General features: G+C 43.0%; 1 protein-coding gene across 3 annotated transcripts in view; it reads right to left on the reverse strand.

Annotated features, from left to right (window-relative positions):
* Positions 1 to 19,837, reverse strand: part of LOC102443965 (endoplasmic reticulum aminopeptidase 2) — a 43,265-nt gene that overhangs the window by 5,350 nt on the left and 18,078 nt on the right. For all 3 annotated transcript variants that reach the window (XM_075932099.2, XM_075932098.2, XM_014571310.4), the window contains 7 exons: positions 18,943 to 19,118; positions 13,170 to 13,249; positions 11,377 to 11,560; positions 4,640 to 4,796; positions 3,697 to 3,881; positions 1,872 to 2,033; positions 623 to 763 (listed from right to left, as the gene is read on the reverse strand). In XM_075932099.2, coding sequence (XP_075788214.2) covers positions 623 to 763; positions 1,872 to 2,033; positions 3,697 to 3,881; positions 4,640 to 4,796; positions 11,377 to 11,560; positions 13,170 to 13,249; positions 18,943 to 19,118 — 1,085 coding nt within the window. The remainder of the gene's footprint in view (positions 1 to 622; positions 764 to 1,871; positions 2,034 to 3,696; positions 3,882 to 4,639; positions 4,797 to 11,376; positions 11,561 to 13,169; positions 13,250 to 18,942; positions 19,119 to 19,837) is intronic.

Consider the following 19,837-nt stretch of genomic DNA (forward strand, 5'->3'; position numbering starts at 1 on the left):
CTGACTACCAGAAGACAGGAGTGGAAAACAGGAATGCGTAACTGCCCTGTTCTCCAGGAAATTCTGGTATGAACCACTGTCAGAGAGAGGACACTGGGCAAGATAGACCTGATCTGACCCAGTATGGCAGCTCCTTTATTCTTATGAAGCAACACTAGGAAATTTTAAAAAATTATAAACATATATCCTTAGCCATAAAGATATAGCCACTTTAGATTATCAAACTGAAAGCATTTTCTACAGTCTAAACTGCTTTTCAGTATTTATGTTGTTTGCACTTCTCTCCCTTTCTCTCAGAGGGACAATAAAAATAGACTAGTCGGTTTCTAGCAGTGGTATGCGAGCATGGGTTCTGTACCCCAACTTGAAGCACAGGACTCATACTTCCTCTTTAAAGAAGGCAGAAAACCACCCAAGTGCTCATTAAATTGTTCGCAAGACCTTCAGTGGTGCTTCTTTAGATCAAGTGATAGAAGCTAGTGCTTTTGGGGCCCACTTCCATAAATGTGTCATACATGAAAAACAAGATGTCTTCTCTAGTGGAATAACTTATCCCTTTTTACACTCTCAGTTGTCAGGATTCACCACCAATACTGGCTAAAGAAGATAAACAAATACCAACTTTTTAAGGAGTTTGTCCCAGTTTTCTCTCACAAAATTCCAAGCAAGTCTTTGTCCCTCTGGATTTCTGGCAATAGCATGAACTAGAGCTGCTAGATCCTGAGTCTTGATAACCTCACCTTCCATGCCCAGCTCAAGTAACCTGAAAAGATTAAAACAGATCAGCCACTTTCTAGGACACCACTACTTAACACACATTTCCTTTTGATATTCAAACATGGGAACTAATTATAAAATAGGAGACTAGAAAATAATGAGCAGGATGACAATTCAGTGCTTTAAATATCAACTTGCAAGTTTTAATTAAGCAGGGCTACTACAATGTTTTTTCATTATAGAAGTAACTGTATCACTGACAAGAAGGCAAAACTCTTCATTGATTTCCAAAAAGGCTTCTGCAAAAATCCTAACAGTATGGTAGGGTGCACAATCATCACATAAAATGAGCCTCTACTATTTTGTAAGAAAATGTTTGGTTGTTCAGTAATTTCCAGGTCAAATTTTCTCAATTTACAATGTAAAATGGCTTATTTTAATTCCCAACCCTGAATGAATGGTATCTGAACATCCTGGTGGAGTCTATGGCTATTCACTCACATCGATAATATACAAGCCAGAATAGAATCCAACTTACTCTCCTAGAGCAGAATTAGCTCTGGAATGTTAACAAACATTTGTTTTAGTCACTAAACTACTGGAACACAAGTAAAAACAGGAAACATGTCTCTTAAGTGAGAACAATTCTTACATGGTCACTTTTCAGAACAAAATACACTTCAAAGTACTTGAATTTCATTGTATGTACTGCATACATAGGATCTTCAAGAGTTGCTTTCCAATGGCCTTTCACGTCTAAGTTTAAAGCACAGCCACGGCAGCAATTTAATGCAGCAGCCTGGTTACAGTACCAACAATGTGAAAGAGCTCTCCCAGCACTGTAGATAAAACATCTCCATGAGGGGAGTAGTTAACAGTGGTGGGAGCCTGTTTACACTGGCACTTTACAGCACTGTAACTTGTTGCACTTGGGAAGTAGGTGGTCAGTAAAGTGGCAGTGTAGACAAGTACTAAGATCCCTTATGGTATCATCCCATCAATAATTATTAGGAAGGGGAAGAAGTAAATAAAAATATACAGTTCCACATTTTCAACTCATTTTCCACTGCTGTTGAGAGTCATGCTTCCATAACGCATTGGTGAAGGAACTTGGCACTGTTTTGTATTTAATAATGAGCAAAGACAGTTCTTACTTTGTCAGTTTCTCACAATGCCTGCTGGTTGTCAAAGCATACAGAATTTTATTCTTTTCTGCTCCTGACATTGACAGACTATATTGCTTCAGTAGATAATTCCACCCTGCCATTGTCTGTGCTCCAACCGAGTAGACTGTCTTTAGAACATCTGTAGTAACGCTGTGGCATCAAACAAAAGAGGGGAAAGATAAGGAGGGTCAAATAACTTTTTTTTTAGCTCTGTTTAGCTCTTACTTTCTGTCTACACAGATGTACAATAGCAGAATCATATATCAAGTCTGTTTGCAATTTATCTTTCCCAATACCCTCCCATAAAGCTGCACCAAAAGATACAATCATGGTCAGTTTTAGGGCTGTGCAGCATTTTCTGCATTTTTTTCTGCCCATTTTCATGCACCTGAAATTTTACAAGAAATAATTTGGTTGCAAAAATGTGAAAAATCAGACATGCTCACATTACCATCTTAAAACAATTTGGGCCATTTTTTCCCTGAAAGATTGAAAAGATTTTCCATGAAAGCAGGGCCAGTTTAGGATTTGTAAAGAAGAAAATGCCTAGAATTTGGAGCATTTTATAATACATTAAAATATGTGAAATATTTACAGTCAAGACATGTTTCTACCTTGAATAACACTCCAGAAAGCAGAAGTGCACTTTTCACTTTTTCTGTCATCCTATGTCTTCCCAGGAAAGAGATGCCAAAGAGTGGGGGAGGGAGGGAAGAAGGACAAAGGGGCAAATTAACCCAGGGCCCAGTGATTCAAAGGACCCACCGGCTGCTGCTGCTACTGTGGCAGTGGTGATGGCCAAAGCCCCGGGCCCTTTAAATCGCTGCTGGAGCATGGTTCTGCACAGCAGAAAGGGCTGGGGGGAGCAGCACCTGGCTACCCGTGGCCCAGCCCCTTCATTTAAACATTTACAACTGCTCATAGTGTATGGTGCTCATGCACTGTGATATTGCGGGCTGTGAATACCTGACTAGATAGATTTAGTAATTATTTACCATAGTGCCATGCCTGTGGATTTTTTTTTGTCCCACCTAAAGCAGTAAAGTCAAGAATGGTAAGAGCACAATTATATTCTGCCCTTGGAGGTTGCAAGAGGGGAGAGGAAGACTACATAATGAGCCTCCCCTCTTGCACATCCATGCAGGAGTTGGGAACAATAGTAGACCTTGCTCTCACTCAAGTTTCTGAATGCACAAGACTAGCCCAGAGCCAGAGCTTTGTTCTCTAAAGTGGATAAGGAGGGGGTTGGGTCCAACATGTCCACTGCAGTATCCAATGGAAGTATTCAAGCTAGATTTTGTATACTGTACTCTTATAAAAGGGGCTGTAGTGGAACCCCCTCCCCCCGGACCTCTAACAAGCACTGTGCCTGAGGCACAGTGCCTCCTTGAGTTACGAACGTGGTAGTGCATCTCTACTATTCCATCAGTTCAGGACTGGACAGCTGAGTTATAAACTTTGATTTTCTTTTAGTTACATGGATATGTGGCTCTTTCAAGTCAGGATAACTGAGTAATCCAGAGGGCCAGACTGCACTGAAAAAGCAGGAGAGAAAGAACAGCAAGTAAAGTCAGTAGAAAGGAGCAAGCAGCAGAAAAGTATTTAACATGAATTAACCTATTTGTTGATACTACATTGTAAGTCGCACAAACATACTATAGGAAAAGATTACTCGGGACTTTTCCCTTCTTCCAGATGACCAAAAGTTTCTGTTCCAATGTTCTTGCAAAATCTTTGCTAGAAAGGCAAACTAAATCCCCAGTACAGGATGCCTACGTGAAAAGGAATGTTAAAAAGCTGGTAAGTCATTTACTTTAATGTCCCACCAGATTCCATCCACTGGCTGAAAAGCTCATTTGCCTTCTGGATACAGGGAGGATATTGTAGCTCACAGGCAAGCCTCAGGAGATCAGAACGTAGTATTCTGTCAGAGACGGAGCCCTCATCACGCCACGTCTGCCTGTCAATCACTGGCTTAAAATGCTGTAGGATGTACCGCTGCAGAGAGAGCAGATCACAGGTAGGTATATAAATCCACTTTTCAGCAATGACTCAGTTGTACTCCACTCATTACAGCTGCAGTATTCAGAAGTCACGCTCAAATCTGCAATGGTATATACTTCCAACATGGTTTTTCTGACTTCTTTTTTAACAATGCATGTCCATAGTGCGCCCACAGCTGAGCTAGCTATACTCACATTTAAAAACATCTGATGCGTGCAGTTCTGCTTAATGAACCTAAGCATACCTTGCAACAATCCAGTTTTTAATCATGATTATGGGTCTTCATGCAAAGTGAATAGGGATGCTATGTCTCCCTCCCCACACAAAGGACAGAGAAATTATTCATATATTGCCTCAAGGAGCTTACAGTCTACATTGGCTTAACACAGTTGAGAGTTAAGGAAGGAAAGTAATGAGCTTTCCTGCTCCTATTAGTCAGGTGGCACTGGAATGCAAGCCCTGATGTTATGCCACTCATTCTGCAGCTGCAACATAGGTAAGACCAGCTTGCAGAAGAGCAGGGGGAACCACAGCCATGGATTATTGCACAAGTTGAAAAACTGCAGAATAAGACAAGACAGTGGAATGTGGTGGTTAGAACTTAGCTAGTTAATAATTGGTATTTGAAGATATTTCCTTCTCTTTTAATCTCTCAAGAGGAGAAGGACAACATCCTCTGAATACTAATTGAGCATCCATCTCATGTGTCTCAATTCTTTAAAAAACAATTTTTTTTCAAATTAAAAACAGACCTTAAGGTTTTGTGTGACATCAGAAATATTTTGTCTCTCCATCATGTGGTAGAACATTTCCAGGTAGCTCAGGCCTTGCAGAAGTACTACATTACTGGATTCATGTTGGAGATACTGCGTCAGATCAAGGGCTGTGTCCAGCAATAACCTTCCTGCACTGAAGAAAAAAATAAACACAAGCTCAAAATGTGCACAGTCCATAGGTCTGTACTTCCCAGCACAATGTCTCTGTTTCACTTTGCCCTGTCAAAAGAGCTACGGGTTATAAACCAGGTATGCTGAGCCATATTCCCAGTTCTGCTGCTGCATAAGATTCTGGTCCACTGCCCACTGAAGTCTGTTTGACTTTAATGTACACCGGACAAGGCAATAACTATGTGACTTTACGCAAATCATTTAATCCAAGTTTGTGTGTAAAGTTTTTGCATCTTCAATGTGAGGATAATGATTGTAAGACCTTTAGGACCAGCGCAATTTTTCTCTGATCTTTGAAGCTCTCCAGATCTAACACAAACTTTCATTTTGCTTAGGATGTTGTGAGGATGACAATTCTGAAGTGCTTTGAGTTCATGGGTAAAAAATACAGAAATAGAAATTTGTATTAAACTGGCTATCAGATATGTCTGCCTGACCTAGTTTTCAGTGCTTTGTGGTTTTGCTTTGTGCCATAGATTCTACATCAAAAGGCAGGATGTATGTGGCATTACTTAAGAGAGAGCATGAAATGTCATCTTCAGTTATTTGGGTCAGATAATTAGTGAGCCCTACATATGTCAAGCAGATACTCTACAGTTCCTTAAAATTCTCCATACAACTTAACCAAAATTATCCCCGGGACCCTCCATGGAGTCAAGAACAACAAATCTTCCATCGTCATGGGTCATCAATCACCACTTCCCCCTCTTAAAGCCTTGCACCATCTCCTTACATGCCATGGCCTCATTAGTCTACTGAGCATTGTAGAGGGTGAACATCCTTCACTGACCATTTTTAAACTATCTGCAAGGAGGTGCCCAAAGAACAAGAGAGAGTGAACAGTTACGAAGAATTCAGCCAAAGCAGCATTTGGGTGTAGACGCCAGAGCAGGGTTTGAGCATGACTTCTGAAGACTGTAGCTATAGCGAGTGGAGTACAGCTGATTAACTGTTAGATTCATTAATGTTCAAGGCTTCTCCCAAACGATCAGAGACTTGATAGCTAAAAAAACCCGCTACAAGCAAGGATATCAGGCTTTCCTCCACAATGCACCAAAGCAGTTTGAGTTAGTCAGAACAACAGAGGTGGACAACTGCGGCCCAGGGGCTGAATGCTACCCAGTGGGGTTCCATGTTTGGCCCTCACACCTTTTCCTTGTGCCTTCCCCCCTTGCCTCTCATGCACTGGGAGCCCCATGATTCCTCCCCATCCCTTCCACACTTCCAGAGTGCCATGAATCAGCTGAGCCATGGTGTTCAAGCTCTGAGAGGAAGGGGAAGGAGCGGGGACAAGGTGTGAATCAACAAATTCGTGGCACTCCAGAAGTGCTGGGAGGAGCAGGGATGGACACACACGGGAGAGGAGTCAGCAAAGAGGCTGGGCAGAGATTTGATATTGTAAAGTAAGTGTAAATTTTTTTTTATTATTATTTGAAGTTGATTGATGACAGTTCTATTGATATATGAATGACTAAAATATTTCTACTTGTTCTGAAATACTCAGCATGCCATGTATTAACGTATGAGGGAAAACTGAAAGAACTGGTTTTGTTTAGTTTAGAAAAGAGGAGACTGAGAGGGGATGTGATAGCAGTTTTCAACTACAGGTTGAACCTCCCTGTTCCAGCACCATTGAGACCTGACCGGTCCTGGATGAAGGATTTTTCCAGACCAAGGGAGGTCATTTCTGGCATCCCTATCCCCCAGCCCACCGACTCTGGCCTGGCCCGCTGGCCTCCCAGTTGGCTCCCCCCCTGCTGCAGGCTCCACTGCCCTGCCAACACCCCCAGGCAGTTGTGCACCCCGGCTCTTGGCTCCCCCGGGCAGTCACATGCCAGGACTCTCGCCTCCCTTCTATCCCACTCAGCAGCTGCGCACCAGGACTCTCGTTCGCCACTCCCAGGCAGCCACACGCCACTGCTCTGGGCCTCCCCAGCAGCTATGACGACACAGCAGGTAGCCTCAGGCAGGCTCCCTTATTTGACCCGCTGCCCCACACACCACTCAGAAAAGAATCTGCAGGGCCGTTTCTCTTTTAAAACTGAGAGCCTGGAAGGGAGGAGGGAAGACTTCAGGTGTAACTCCCACCCCCAGGACTCCCATTAGCTGGCTTCTGGTCAGAAACTGGCCAATGGCAGCTGCCCGTTTGAATAACAGGCAGCACACAAAGCACCATGCCCTGCTCTTCGCCAGCTCAGTTATTCACAAACACATGGCCGTGCAAGCCTGTGCAGGCGCAGGGCAGGCGGGCTGGCTGAGAAACATTTTAAGCTCTGCAGGCAGGCAGGCTGGTTGGGCTGCTGGCTGGTAAATCTCCTGTCAGAGTCTGCCTCTTGCATCCCAGCCCCTGTCTTCCCCAACCCTTTGCCCCTCCACTCAACAGACCCAAACCTTTTGCCCCCTTTCTGCACCCATACTCCCTCCCAGGTCTGGCATCTTAATCCCTTGCCCTAGATCACAATCCCCTCCTACCCTAGATTACAACCCAAACTCCTACACTCCAGTCCCCTCCCCTTGTTCACAAACCAAACCCCTGCACTCCAGTCCCCTGTCCTAGGTCACAATTGCCTCCTTTACGCAAGCTTCCTTCCAGACCCCCCACTGCATCCTGCACCCCAATCCTTTACCCCAAGCTCCCTTCTGCACCCAAACTCCACCCCAGAATCCGCACCTCCTCCATTAATATTGGAAAAATGTGGCCCTCGACCATTTTCCAAAATCTTGAAGTAGCCCCCTGGCAAAAATTATTGCCCACTCCTGATCTAGATGGCACTTGTTCCTGCCATGAGGGCTGGGGAGTGGACTTTATGACCTCCCAATTCCCCTCCAGTTCTAATATTCTATGATTTATTCTATGTGCATGGTTAGTGCACATGCCTGATTTCAATCTTGCAACCCTCTGAGGTGTAGGCAGCTGATTCACTATCTTTGGTTGCCCAATGCCACAATACAGCCTTAGAAAGAACATTCAAAATAACTGAGGCCAACAAAGGGATTATTATGTGAGCTCTTGTGACTCACTCCAAGTATAATTCTGTACTGTCTTCATGCACTTTGCCAAGAAAAGATGTCATGTTCATGAAGTTCTGCAAATTCCGTTTTGCCCATTGAAACAGCACAGCAATAAATATGACTTCTCTACTAACACTTCAGGTGATGCATATCCTAACTTGATCTATATGTTTCAAGAATTAATGCTTATTTTATAACAGTATCATTAGTTCTACACATATGAGATACTACGTGTACTTTAGATTTTTTTATTTTTTGTATTTCCTTTTCTTGTCTAAACAGTAAGGCTGTGTCTAGATTGGCCAGTTTTTCTGGAAAACCAGCTGCTTTTCCGGAAAAACTTGCCAGCTGTCTAAACTGGCCGCTTGAATTTCCACAAAAGCACTGAATTCCTACTGTAAGAAATCAGTGCTTCTTGCGGAAATACTATTCTGCTCCCGTTCAGGCAAAAGTCCCTTTTGAGCAAAGCTTTTGCGCAAAAGGCCCAGTGTAGACAGCTCAGATTTGTTTTCCGCAAAAAAGCCCCGATCGCGAAAATGGCGATCGGGGCTTTTTTGCAGAAAAGTGCGTCTAGATTGGCACGGATGCTTTTCTGCAAAAAGTGCTTTTGCGGAAAAGCGTCCGTGCCAATCTAGATGCTCTGTTCCGAAAATGCTTTTAACAGAAAACTTTTCCATTAAAAGCATTTCCAGAAAATCATGCCAATCTAGACGCAGCCTAAAAGATAGAGTTCTATACTCCTGAAAGAAGTTTTTGGAGCAAGCAGCAACAAGAACAGGTAAAGAATTTCATGCTGCCATTTAGGGTTGTTAAATTTAGATTAATGGGCTAATCAATCAGTCAATGCAATTTGCATTGATTATTCTATTAGTCAATACCGGTGCCTCCGCTTTGAAGAATAGCAACAGCCCCAGGGTTGCTCAGAACACTCCTGTTAATGCATCCCAGAATCATGTTTTCTTTTTTTGCAACACTGTAGACTCATATTTAGCTTGTGGTCCACTATGACCCCTAGATGCCTTTCTGCAGTACTGCTTCCTATTCTGTATGTGCGAAATGATTGAGTACTTTATATTTGTCATTAAATTTCATCCTATTTACTCAGAACATTTCTCCAGTTTGTCCAGATCATTTTGAATTATGACCCTATCCTTCAAAGCACTTGCAACCCCTTCCAGCTTGGTATCATCTGCAAACTTAATAAGTGTACTCTCTATGCTATCATCTAAATAGTTGATGAAGATATTGAATAGAACCAGTCCCAAAAAAGACTGCTGCAGAATCCCACTTGTTAAGCCCTTCCAGCATGACTATGAACCATTCATAACTACTCTCTGAAAATGGTTATCCAGCCAGTTATGCATCCACCTTATAGTAGGCAGCCAGTTATGCATCCACCTTATAGTAGCACCATCTAAGTTGTATTTGCCTAGATTATTGATATGAAGGTCATGCGAGACCATATCAAATGCCTTACTAAAGTCTAGGTATACCATGTTCACAACTTTTCTCTTATCCACAAGGCTTGTTATCCTATCAAAGAAAGCTATCAGATTGCTTTGATATGATTTGTTCTTAGTGCTGACTGTTGCTATCACTTTATTTTCTTCCAGATGTTTGCAGATGAATTCCTTAACTGCTCAATTATCTTTCCTGGCTGAGAAGTTAAACTGACTGGTCTGTAGTTTCCCGGATTGTTCTTATTTCTCTTTCTATACATGGGCACTATATTTGCCCTTTTCCAGTTTTCTGGAATCTTTCCTGACCTCCATGATTTTTCAAAGATGATAGCTAAAGGCTCAGATACCTCCTCAATAAAAATGCCACAATAATCTGTGAGTTCTGTGTGCAAACGTGGGGACTGAAGGGTGCCTTACCTAGCTCTCTCAAAATGCCTTCATAGAATGATAGAGCTGGAAGAGACCTCAGGAGGTCATCAGGTCCAACCCCCTGCCCAAAGCAGGACCAATCCCAACTAAATCATCCTAGCCAGGGCTTTGTCAAGCCAGGACTTAAAGACCTCTAGGAATGCAGATTCCAATATCTCCCTAGGTAAATCATTCCAGTGCTTCACCACCCTTCTAGTAAAAGAGTTTTTCCTAATATCCAATCTAGACCTCCCCCACTGCAGCTTGAGACCATTGCTCCCTGTTCTGTCATCTTTCACTACTGAGAACAACCTCTTTCAATCCTCTTTGGAACCCCTTCAGGTAGTTAAAAACTCCCCCCCCCCCTCACTCTTCTGTACACTAAATAAGCCCAAATCTTTCAGCCTCTCTTCATAAATTACGCACTCCAGCCTCCTAATAATTTTTGTTGCCCCTCATGGGACTGTCTCTAATGCGTCCACATCCTTTCTATAATGGGGGAGAGAGGGCTGGTATTGTACACAATACTCCAGTTGTAGCCTCACTAGTGTCTTATTGCTGTCTCCCTAGGAAATTATTCAAGCAAGCATGTGCCATTAAAATAGTACATGAAACTGACTGCTAGCCTCTCTCAAATTAGTTTTTAGACACAGAAACCTGTGGTTCAAAATATTGTTTCCTGTAGGGATGGGTTATTTTATTTTTCCCAAGAAAAATCTTCTAAGAAGATTAAAAGAAAGTGGTGTCCTGTCTTTATGGGAAAGAGCAATGAGCCCATAACATCACCACATGCTGATAATTACCTTCAGTGAAATTAAAAGAAAGGTAATGAAGGGAAAGCCAAACTGTTTTCCCTCAGTCTCTCTGTACTCTGCACACCTATGAGGGAGTCTATTTTGGTCAAGAAGCACCAGGTTTAGTGTTATGCATGCCCTAGGAAATCTGGGAAATGTTTATTCTTTTAGCTTTTGCACAGTTTCTCTTGCTGTTAACTGTAACTAAATACTTCGCTGCTCCTTTCAGCCTGGAGAAGAGAGTCAGCGCGATGTTCAGAAAATGAATTCTGTGTCTTTGATTTCTGGACTCACTTCACACAAAGTGGTACTAAAAGTTAAGTTTGAATAGACCTGGTTCTGACTCTGTCCAGTTTTCAAAAGGAGGGTCTCTCAGGCACATGAAAAACTGACCCTACTGCCAAGTGCATGTTTGTACTTGTGCAAATTGTGTTAATTAGATACCTTTGTTCCTGTCTGAATATGCATTCATCCAATTTGCCTACAAAATGGCAGTAAGGCCATGTCTACACTGCTATTTTACTGTGCAGCAACTTTCTTGCTCAGGGGTGTGAAAAAAATATCCCAATGAACACAGCAAGTTACAGCACTGTGAAATACCACTGTAAATGGCTCCCAGTGCTATTAACTATTTCCCTTGTTTGGGTGGTGTATGTGGAATCCTCTCCCAGCCTTAGTTCTGTGGCCATATTTTCACTTTAAAGCACTGCTATGACAGTGCTTTAATATGATAAGTGTAGATTTAGCTTCAATGCATACACCAGCGTGGGTGCAGTTTATTCTTTCATTTTGACACACAGACTTTTGATTCTTTCCTGTTAAAAATTGAGATTCTTTTTGTCAGCTTCAAATAGGAAACTCTTATTACCTGACCAGCTGAAATGCATTGTGGATCAAGTTCGCTCGGTCTTTGTGGCTGAAAAGGGTGTGGTTCTGATTTAACAGTTTAATGATGTTGTTCCAGCCATTCCCTTCATAGTGCACAATGTAATAGCCATTCATGTCCACATTGAATTTAATCCAGGTGACCTCTCCTTCCAGTTCTAGAGTGTCTGAATGGGAGAGATTTCACATGGAAATTTATTTTTTAACTGCATATCAAAAATTAAAATGAAGGAACAAGCAAGCATTACACCTGTCAGTGGTTTCACCTGGGGAACTGTGCAATATACTGAGAAGATAACTTTCTAAATCCTTTTTCAGGTATTTGTTAACCAGAAATCCTCATAGCTTTTATTTTGGGGCACTGTCTACACAGTGCATTAGTCCACATGATGGCTGTTAACTAGCCTTTATTTGTATAAACGTGTAACCACTGAAAAAATTAGTGGTTACCCGTTTACACACGGGAGAGAGGGACAGGCAGAAGCCAGTTGGAGAGAGAAACTGGTCTGAGAGAACTGATCTGAGAGTACTTCCCTTGAGCACTGGCTCTTACCTGCCCCTCCCCCTCACACTGCCTCTGATAAAGAGGCAGCAGCACAGGGGCCAAATGGCTCCATGGGAGCTGATACACATGGGGAGCCAGCTTGAAAGCCAGCTGCTGCCTGCCACCCCCTTACTGCTGCCTCTGCGAGAGGCAGCAGGGGGTGGGTGGGGGATGGGGACGACAAGTGATAGAGAGGCAGCAAGGGAGGGGGCGGTATGTAGTTGGTAGGATTAACCAATAAACGCATGCTTATCAGTTAATCATGTAACCAACTACACACAAACTTCCCTAGTCCACACTAGAGGAATGTAAACTCTTGTATATGCTGGCCTGAAGTGCATCAGCTGACCCAGGTGGACTCTGTTGGCTTGCATTAAAAATTCCCTAGCGCACATCAATGTAGTCCATTTTCAAACAGTACTACATTAGGAACTTTTAGTGCACCTTTTAGTGCACATTAAAATATATATCCTTTCAGTGTGCCACATGGACAAATAGTTTATATCGAAAATATTTCAACAGGTTGAGAAACCAGTGTCATTTATGGGATTGGTGATGGGAGACAAGTCCTTTTTCTTCTCTTTACATTGCTGGATCGAATCCTGTTTAGGCTGCTAGACCAATAGCTGTTGCCATTTTGTAGCTGCTTGATGCCTTTTGTGAAATTGGCTGGTGTTCTCTATCCATTTCTCAGCAAAGAGAGCAGGCTTGGGACAAACAAGGTAATGCAATCCATCCAAGTCTGAGTTCCTTGCACACTAGTTGGCCAGAGGCAGCATGGAAGAGTTTCCATTGCTGGTATAGAACCCTTCCCAAGCACTCAATGCTCTCTCAATCTTTTTTTTTAAATTTTATCTGTCCCTGCCAGGAATCATTTCCCAATGTTGGCAGTGATAATAAAAAGTTAGTATTTACATGTATTATTTAGAAGAAATTCTAGGAATTAAATTCAGTTCCTAAAGTCATTTGTATGTTTTATCAATAATGTTAGCAGCACCTCTCACCTCTCCACTTCATACATTAATCTGTAGAGTAACATACAGATCTGCCCACTATCTTAGGGCATGGAAAAGCAAGAAAGGGAAGTAATATAAAGAAAAGAACAAAAAGGGGTCCCAACAAGTATGCAAAAAAATGTGGTAAGGAAATTTATTTCTTTTAATTGATTAGAAAAGGTCATTGTTAAGGCAATCAACTCACTAATTACAAAACCAGCGATCAGACTTCATTACCTGTCTTCGTTTTTAATATGTGTCTGTGAACAGTGTCAGAGCTGCTGGTGATGTACGTGAGTGGGATATGCCAAAAATACCTGTGAGATAAAGAAAAAGATACAATAGAGGCATTTACTTCCATTTAAGAAGACTGATTTGTTTTATTTGTCTGACCATAAACTAGAGAGCAATAGAGAGTGAGACTAAGGGTACGTCTAGACTACATGCCTCTGGCGACAGAGGCATGTAGATTAGGCTACCCGACATAGTAAAATGAAGCGGTGATTTAAATAATCGCCGCTTCATTTAAATTTACATGGCTGCCGCGCTGAGCCGACAAACAGCTAATCAGCTTTTTGTCGGCTCAGCGCGATAGTCTGGACGCTCCCCTGCCGACATCAAAAGTATTTGTCGACCACCCAGGTATGCCTCCTGGGATGAGGTTTACCTGGGTGGTCGACAAATACCTTTGATGTCGGCAAGGGAGCGTCCAGACTATCGCGCTGAGCCGACAAACAGCTGATCAGCTGTTTGTCGGCTCAGCGCGGCAGCCATGTAAATTTAAATGAAGCGGCGATTATTTAAATCACCGCTTCATTTTACTATGTCCGGTAGCCTAATCTACATGCCTCTGTCACCAGAGGCATGTAGTCTAGACGTACCCTAAGTGCTAAACAGAGGCATAGTGAAGGGGGCGTAGGGGAGGGCATTTGTCCCTAGGCACCACGCCCCGGGGGCGTCGGGCTGGTCTGGGAGCGAAGCGTATGCTGCTCTGGCCCACATGATGCTTTTGAACAGAGACTGGGAGTTGGCTAAGTGCTCCCGGCTCTCTACACGCTGCGAGCCGAGGCAGCAGGGCCGGGTGGCAGCAGTGGCCACTCTAAAGGTTAGAATCCCTTACCTGGATGTTCCATTCCTCCCGTGCCTGGCTCGGGGGGGGGGGGGGAATTAGAGGCACTGGGGGGGGGGCTCATTCAGGAGAGGGGTAAGTTCATTCAGATGGAGGAACTGAGGGAGCTGGCTCTGTGGGAGGTGTGAGTGCATTGGGATGGGGGGATGCTGGTGAGGGGCTGGCTCTGGGGGGAGAGATGGGTGCATTATGGTTACTTATAATTTTTTAAAATAAAATATACTTTATAACAAAAGGAAAAACTTAAAAAATAATAATCTGGTTACATTTTAAAGACTAACAAACATATAGATCAGGCATGTCAAACTTGAAACCCACTGAGGGCCACAAATGAAAACTGATAGCTTTCAGGGACATCAAAGAAAATGTACTTCCATTGGAAAGTTGTAATTATTTATTATTATAGATTATGTTTTAGGTATATTTTATAATATTTTTATAATTATAATATAATTAATATATTTTATAATCTAATAGTATAGATTATGTTTTAGGTATATTTTATAATATTTTTCAGGTCTTGTTTTAATATAGTACAATAATTTGATGTCTAAAATTGGTATTTACTCAAAATAATTTTTAATTTAAATATAAATTTAAGGTACTTTTAAATTTTGTATATGATACATAACTTGTTTTGTTGAAATAAAAACAAGTATAGACCATGGTCAATCAAATGAAACAGGCTTCTGTAAAAATTTCAGATACTTTGTAAGTTTGAGATTTTGCATAAACATATAATTATTTGTGCAATTGCAAAAAATTGACATATATTTAATATAAATTAATATACATTTTGTGATTTTATTTGGAAATAAATAAATAAAAACCAAAACATTAACAAAATATCCCCCTCCACTGCCCCAGAGCCAGGCACTCCCATATCCCTGTTCTAACCCAATTCCCCTCTGTTCCCCCAAAGAACCCCCCTCTAACCCAACACCTCCTCCTTCCCCAGACCCAGGCACTCCCAGCCCCTCCCCCCCATACCTAATACCTGGGTCCCAGAGCCAGTGTCGCTGCCGCCACACATTTCTTCCTCAGGTGCTGGGGAGGTGTGAGCACAGCAGCAAGCTGTGAGCAGGCACTTAATGCCTATGCAGAGCAGCCCAGCCAGCCGTGATCTGCACTCGGCCATGTGCTCCAAGTGGCCAGTGGGCCACACTTTATTCTTTTATAAAATGTTGTGGCAGGCCACAAAAATTTTGATTGGGCCACATGCAGCCCACCAGAAGCCTGTTTGACATGCCTGATGCAGATGGTATCATGAGCTTTTGTGGGCACAACCCACTTCTACCCACGAAAGCTGATGATACCATCTACATAAAGGGTGGGAAATAATTTTTGCCCGGGGGTCACTTCGAAAATTTTTGAAGTAGCTCTGGGTCACCACGGAAGGGGCGGGGACTAAACAGGAAGGGGTGGGGCTACCCAGACCATGATTGGTCTGGGGTGGGGGGAGCCCCTTTGCCTCCTCCTTCCCACTAGGCACCTATGTCTCTGGTAGGGCAGGAGGAGTCTTCGTGTGCTCGCCCACCCCCAGGCCAATCAAGGCTTGAGGACGGGGGAAGCGCGGGAAGCCTCCTCCTGACTTGTGAGGAGCACGTGGTGCTTGGAAGTGCCGTGTGCTGCTTGCTGGGTGGAGGCAGAGCAGAGACAGCTTCACGTGCTCTCCCAACCCAAGCCCTAATTGGCCTGGGGGTGGGGGAGCATTAGGGCCTCCGCAGACTGGATCTGACTCATGGAGGCCCTTTTGCCTACTTCTGGATCTACTTCTGGATGTTTTGTTAGTCTTTAAAGTACTACTAGACTGTTTTGTTGTTTTTTAAGTTTTTCCCATTACAGACTAACTCAGCTACCCCTCTGCAGCTTATAAAAAGCATTCTGTACTATTCCATTCCTTTTTGCCTCCCTGTTTCCTTTCTCCTTTGGTGAGTTGGGCAGGCAGGAATTTTGGTAAAAATGTATCAGACATGCAAACAGTGCCCGCTCTACCTCAGCTGGTGCTGGATAATCAGAGCCTCAATTCTAAAGGAGTTGGCATTACTGAAGTGATAGATCACCCCACGTTTTGTTGCCGATTTTCCATCTCCCAGTCATAGCAGAGACTTGGGATTAACGTGGCTTTCTCAACTAAAAGTCTTATACATGTTCGGATGTTGTGATTGTAAACACCTGGAGAGGCAGTCTGCTCAAGGCAAAGTTGGCCTTGAATCTTGATATCTATGGCTTCAGCTGAATGGCTTGTGTGAAATTTGGAAGAGCGGCTCAGAGAGACCTCTCTCCTTTACTAAGGATAGAATCTCATGGCAGCCTGAAGGAAAAAGTCCTTATGGCAGACAGAAAGCCACGCTTGCAGGGTATCCTCAGCCTTGGGCTACTTATTGCTTCAAGTGCCTCCAAGAAAGCGAGGGTGTGTGTTGTGTGTTAGTTTTATTTAAAAGTTTTTCGGAGTGTTACTTTAACAGGTAAGTTAATCTCTTACATTGATAATTCTCGTGGAGTTTTTTGCTGTGCGATAATGTCAAGAACAATTAGGTTAACTAGGTAAGTAAATGAGCAGTTAGGAAACATTACAGATTGCTTATAATAAATGTATTAGGTATCTTGCTAGTCTTTAAAGTGCTACATAACTTTTTTTCTTTGTTTTACCAAGATTCAACTAACACGCTACCTCTCTATTACAATAAATTTGATATGCTCAAAATCTTTTTTACTTTTATTCATTAAAGCAATGTGTTACTCATTTGCTATAACAGTGGTTTTAAATGCTTGAATGAAATATAGTGATGAAATTCATATTTAGGTTGTATAATATTAACGTCTCATGTTTTATAAAACTTACATAAAAAAGTCAAATTCTTAAATATGTAAAAGACATGAACCTAATGAGAACAGGATATGAACAAATTAAAGAGAAAAAAATATTTAACAGACTGTAAACCACAAAACTATATAATTTATATGTCTGTAGTTAGTAAAATAAGTAATTCATTAAACAATAAATATCCTAAGAGGTGGATTATTTACAGTGGTGTAGTGAGGAGGGCGTGGGGAGGAGGGCGAAGGGGAAGTGGCCCCTGGGTGCCACACTAGTGAGGTGCCAGTATAGTCCCCCTACACTCCCCCTGTTATTCCTCTGCTCACCTGCTCCTCCTCTGCCTGCCACCTCTGGCTGGAGCTACCTCCTCCCCACCTTTCTGCCCCCAGCCCGACTCCCTCCACCTCTGCCACAGGATTAGTGCATACAGGACCCAGCCCCAAGCTGGAGGGGGTCGGGTAAGACTTGGTACAAGCTCCCCCAACTCCTTGAGCTCAGCTATGCGCCAGGTTTGAGGCCCCACCATTTGGCAGGAGGGGGCGCCAATTTTGCCTTCGCCCCCGGGCGCATAAAACCCTTGCTATGCCTCTGGTGCCGAAAATGGTAATCTTGGTATAATTACGAGCAAGTACATGCCAGCACAATCAGAGGTACCACGCACTCTCAGTGAAAGACTACTTCCCTATCTAGGTTTGAAATTGCATTCTACACACTTATATAAAGGAAATCTGCATATTTTAAAATACTAGAGGACCACTTATTTCCCCCATTGGCTATTAAGTGCATGATCCTGTCTTATGGAAGAATATCCTCATCCTACTTCACTACCCTACCAACCGAGAACACATTTTACTTTTCAGTGCCATCCTGTTCCTTTGGTTAAGTCCTCTGCAGAATTTTCCTTTATATATACTAGAATTACCCATCCCATTGTGATGGTAGACCTGATGTGCTCCTGCCTGTCCTGGGGTCTATGCGAGTGCGTCTTACTGGGTTCTTTGGCCTTGTATTATATGCTGTTCTTATCGCCTCTCTTTGTTCCCTCTTTCTCCCAGTCCTCAATCTACAGTAAAACTCTAATTGTCCAGCATCCAGTGGTCCGGCACTCCTGATAGTCCAGTACTAACTGAAACCCGGAAGTGCTCCAGCCAGCCGGATAATTGGAGCTGCTCTGCCCCCAGCTTCCCCAAGTCTGACGCTGGTCAGTTTCAGCAGCGGTGGACTTGGGGAAGCCCTGGGGCAGAGCAGCTGGAGTGCTGCCGAGTTGGTCCCACAGCACCACCCTCTCCCATGCTAAATAGTTCTCCGCCAAACCCCCTCACCCCAGGCCCCTCATAGCCCTCCTTCCGGTACTCCGGCATATCTGATAATCTGGCACCCTGTGGGTCCTAAAGGTGCCGTATTATTGGAAGCTTACTGTTATCAGTATTTTCTCTTCCTGTAGTTTTCATCCTATTCTTCTCTCCCCTGCTCTGCCATCATACTGCTCACCCACGAACTCACTGAAAGCCACTTGCATCTCCTGCATGCCCCATTATGCTGCTTTCAAGCCTCACATGCCACACTTTGGTGTGGGGATGGGAAGTAGGAGGAAACGGAAGCTACCAGCCCAGCCCACCCTATCCTACTCTATCCTAACTTCTCAAGTCTTCCACGTTTTCTCGAAGGTTCTCTGTGACAGATGGTATGACAGACACCTCTCCTTTTATAATAGTATAGATTCCTGTAACATTTTACCTCTGCCCTTACAGACAGCTGCTGATTAGCTCCACGCTAGTTACCAAGAAAGTGGACATCTGTTGTCCATCCTTGCCAAGTCAGCAGTAACACTTACAATGAACAGATGGTTCACCAGGCATCATGTTCTATGCCTCATACATATACTTCATGTCATCTATTGATAAACGTACCGCCTGCCTCAGCTGACCTAAGTTTATTAGAAAGCAATAATGAAAAATCAAGCTATCAGAGTATCATATCCCTCTGCCTGTACTGGAAACTGCAGCAACAGAACAAATACCACATAAGTAGTATTACCAAAGTAAGCTAAGTGTGGATACCTTGACTGCAAATTAGCCCATTCAGGGTCTTCTTCAAAAACACCCTTAAGGAAGCGCTCCTGTCGCAATCTTAGGGTCTTCCCTTCACATTTAACAAGAACCAGTGGGATCCCTTTCTGAAGCGTCCAAGTGTTCATCATCTCTTTGATCTCCATAAGTTTTCCCATATGGCCGAACTGAAATGACCACAGACAATGACACACTCTAAAGCATCCCCCCAAATAAATCTATGCACATTTGAGCTTGCAAGCCAGATAACCAGCGCTGACAATCTGATAGACTGGTTTGCCTTCTGACTCTGGGAGCTAGCCAGGACTGAATGATCAGTAAGTTTCCAGGAGACTCAAGAAACCACAGCGGTCCTGGTACACGACATCCATTTAACAAATAATAGCAGAAAACTTTATTGCCAGAAAGCCAGTACAGGTATGTGCATATGAATTGTAAGAAGATCTTTGGGAAGCACAGATTTCCCAGTCCATTTTCTCTGCTCCCCAGACAGAGGGTGTATTTTTTGGATAAATCTGGATATATATGTTTTTCTAATTTCATGCCTAGTGCTTGTCTACACCACTCCAAATTTGACTCAGAAAGGTTAAATTTAGTGCCAAGCCTCTTGTCAAGGGGGAGTATATCTGTTGATTTTAAAAAACCTGTAGGTCAGTAGAAGGGACTTAGTGGTGTAGACACATTTATTATAAAATCGACCTAACACAGCTTACTTTGACTTAACTTCATATTGTAGACCAGGGTTAAATGTAGAACTGGGAGACACTAGAACTGTGTTCCATTCCTGGATGTACCATATGCTTTCTGTCACAATATACCTAACTGCAAGTAATGAATAGCTTAATTTCAAAGATGCTGTGTAAGGTCATAAACCTCAATTTGGATC

Source organism: Pelodiscus sinensis, chromosome 6 (genome assembly GCF_052426305.1).
Source record: "Pelodiscus sinensis isolate ZL-2025 chromosome 6, ASM5242630v1, whole genome shotgun sequence".
Lineage (NCBI taxonomy): Eukaryota > Metazoa > Chordata > Testudines > Trionychidae > Pelodiscus > Pelodiscus sinensis.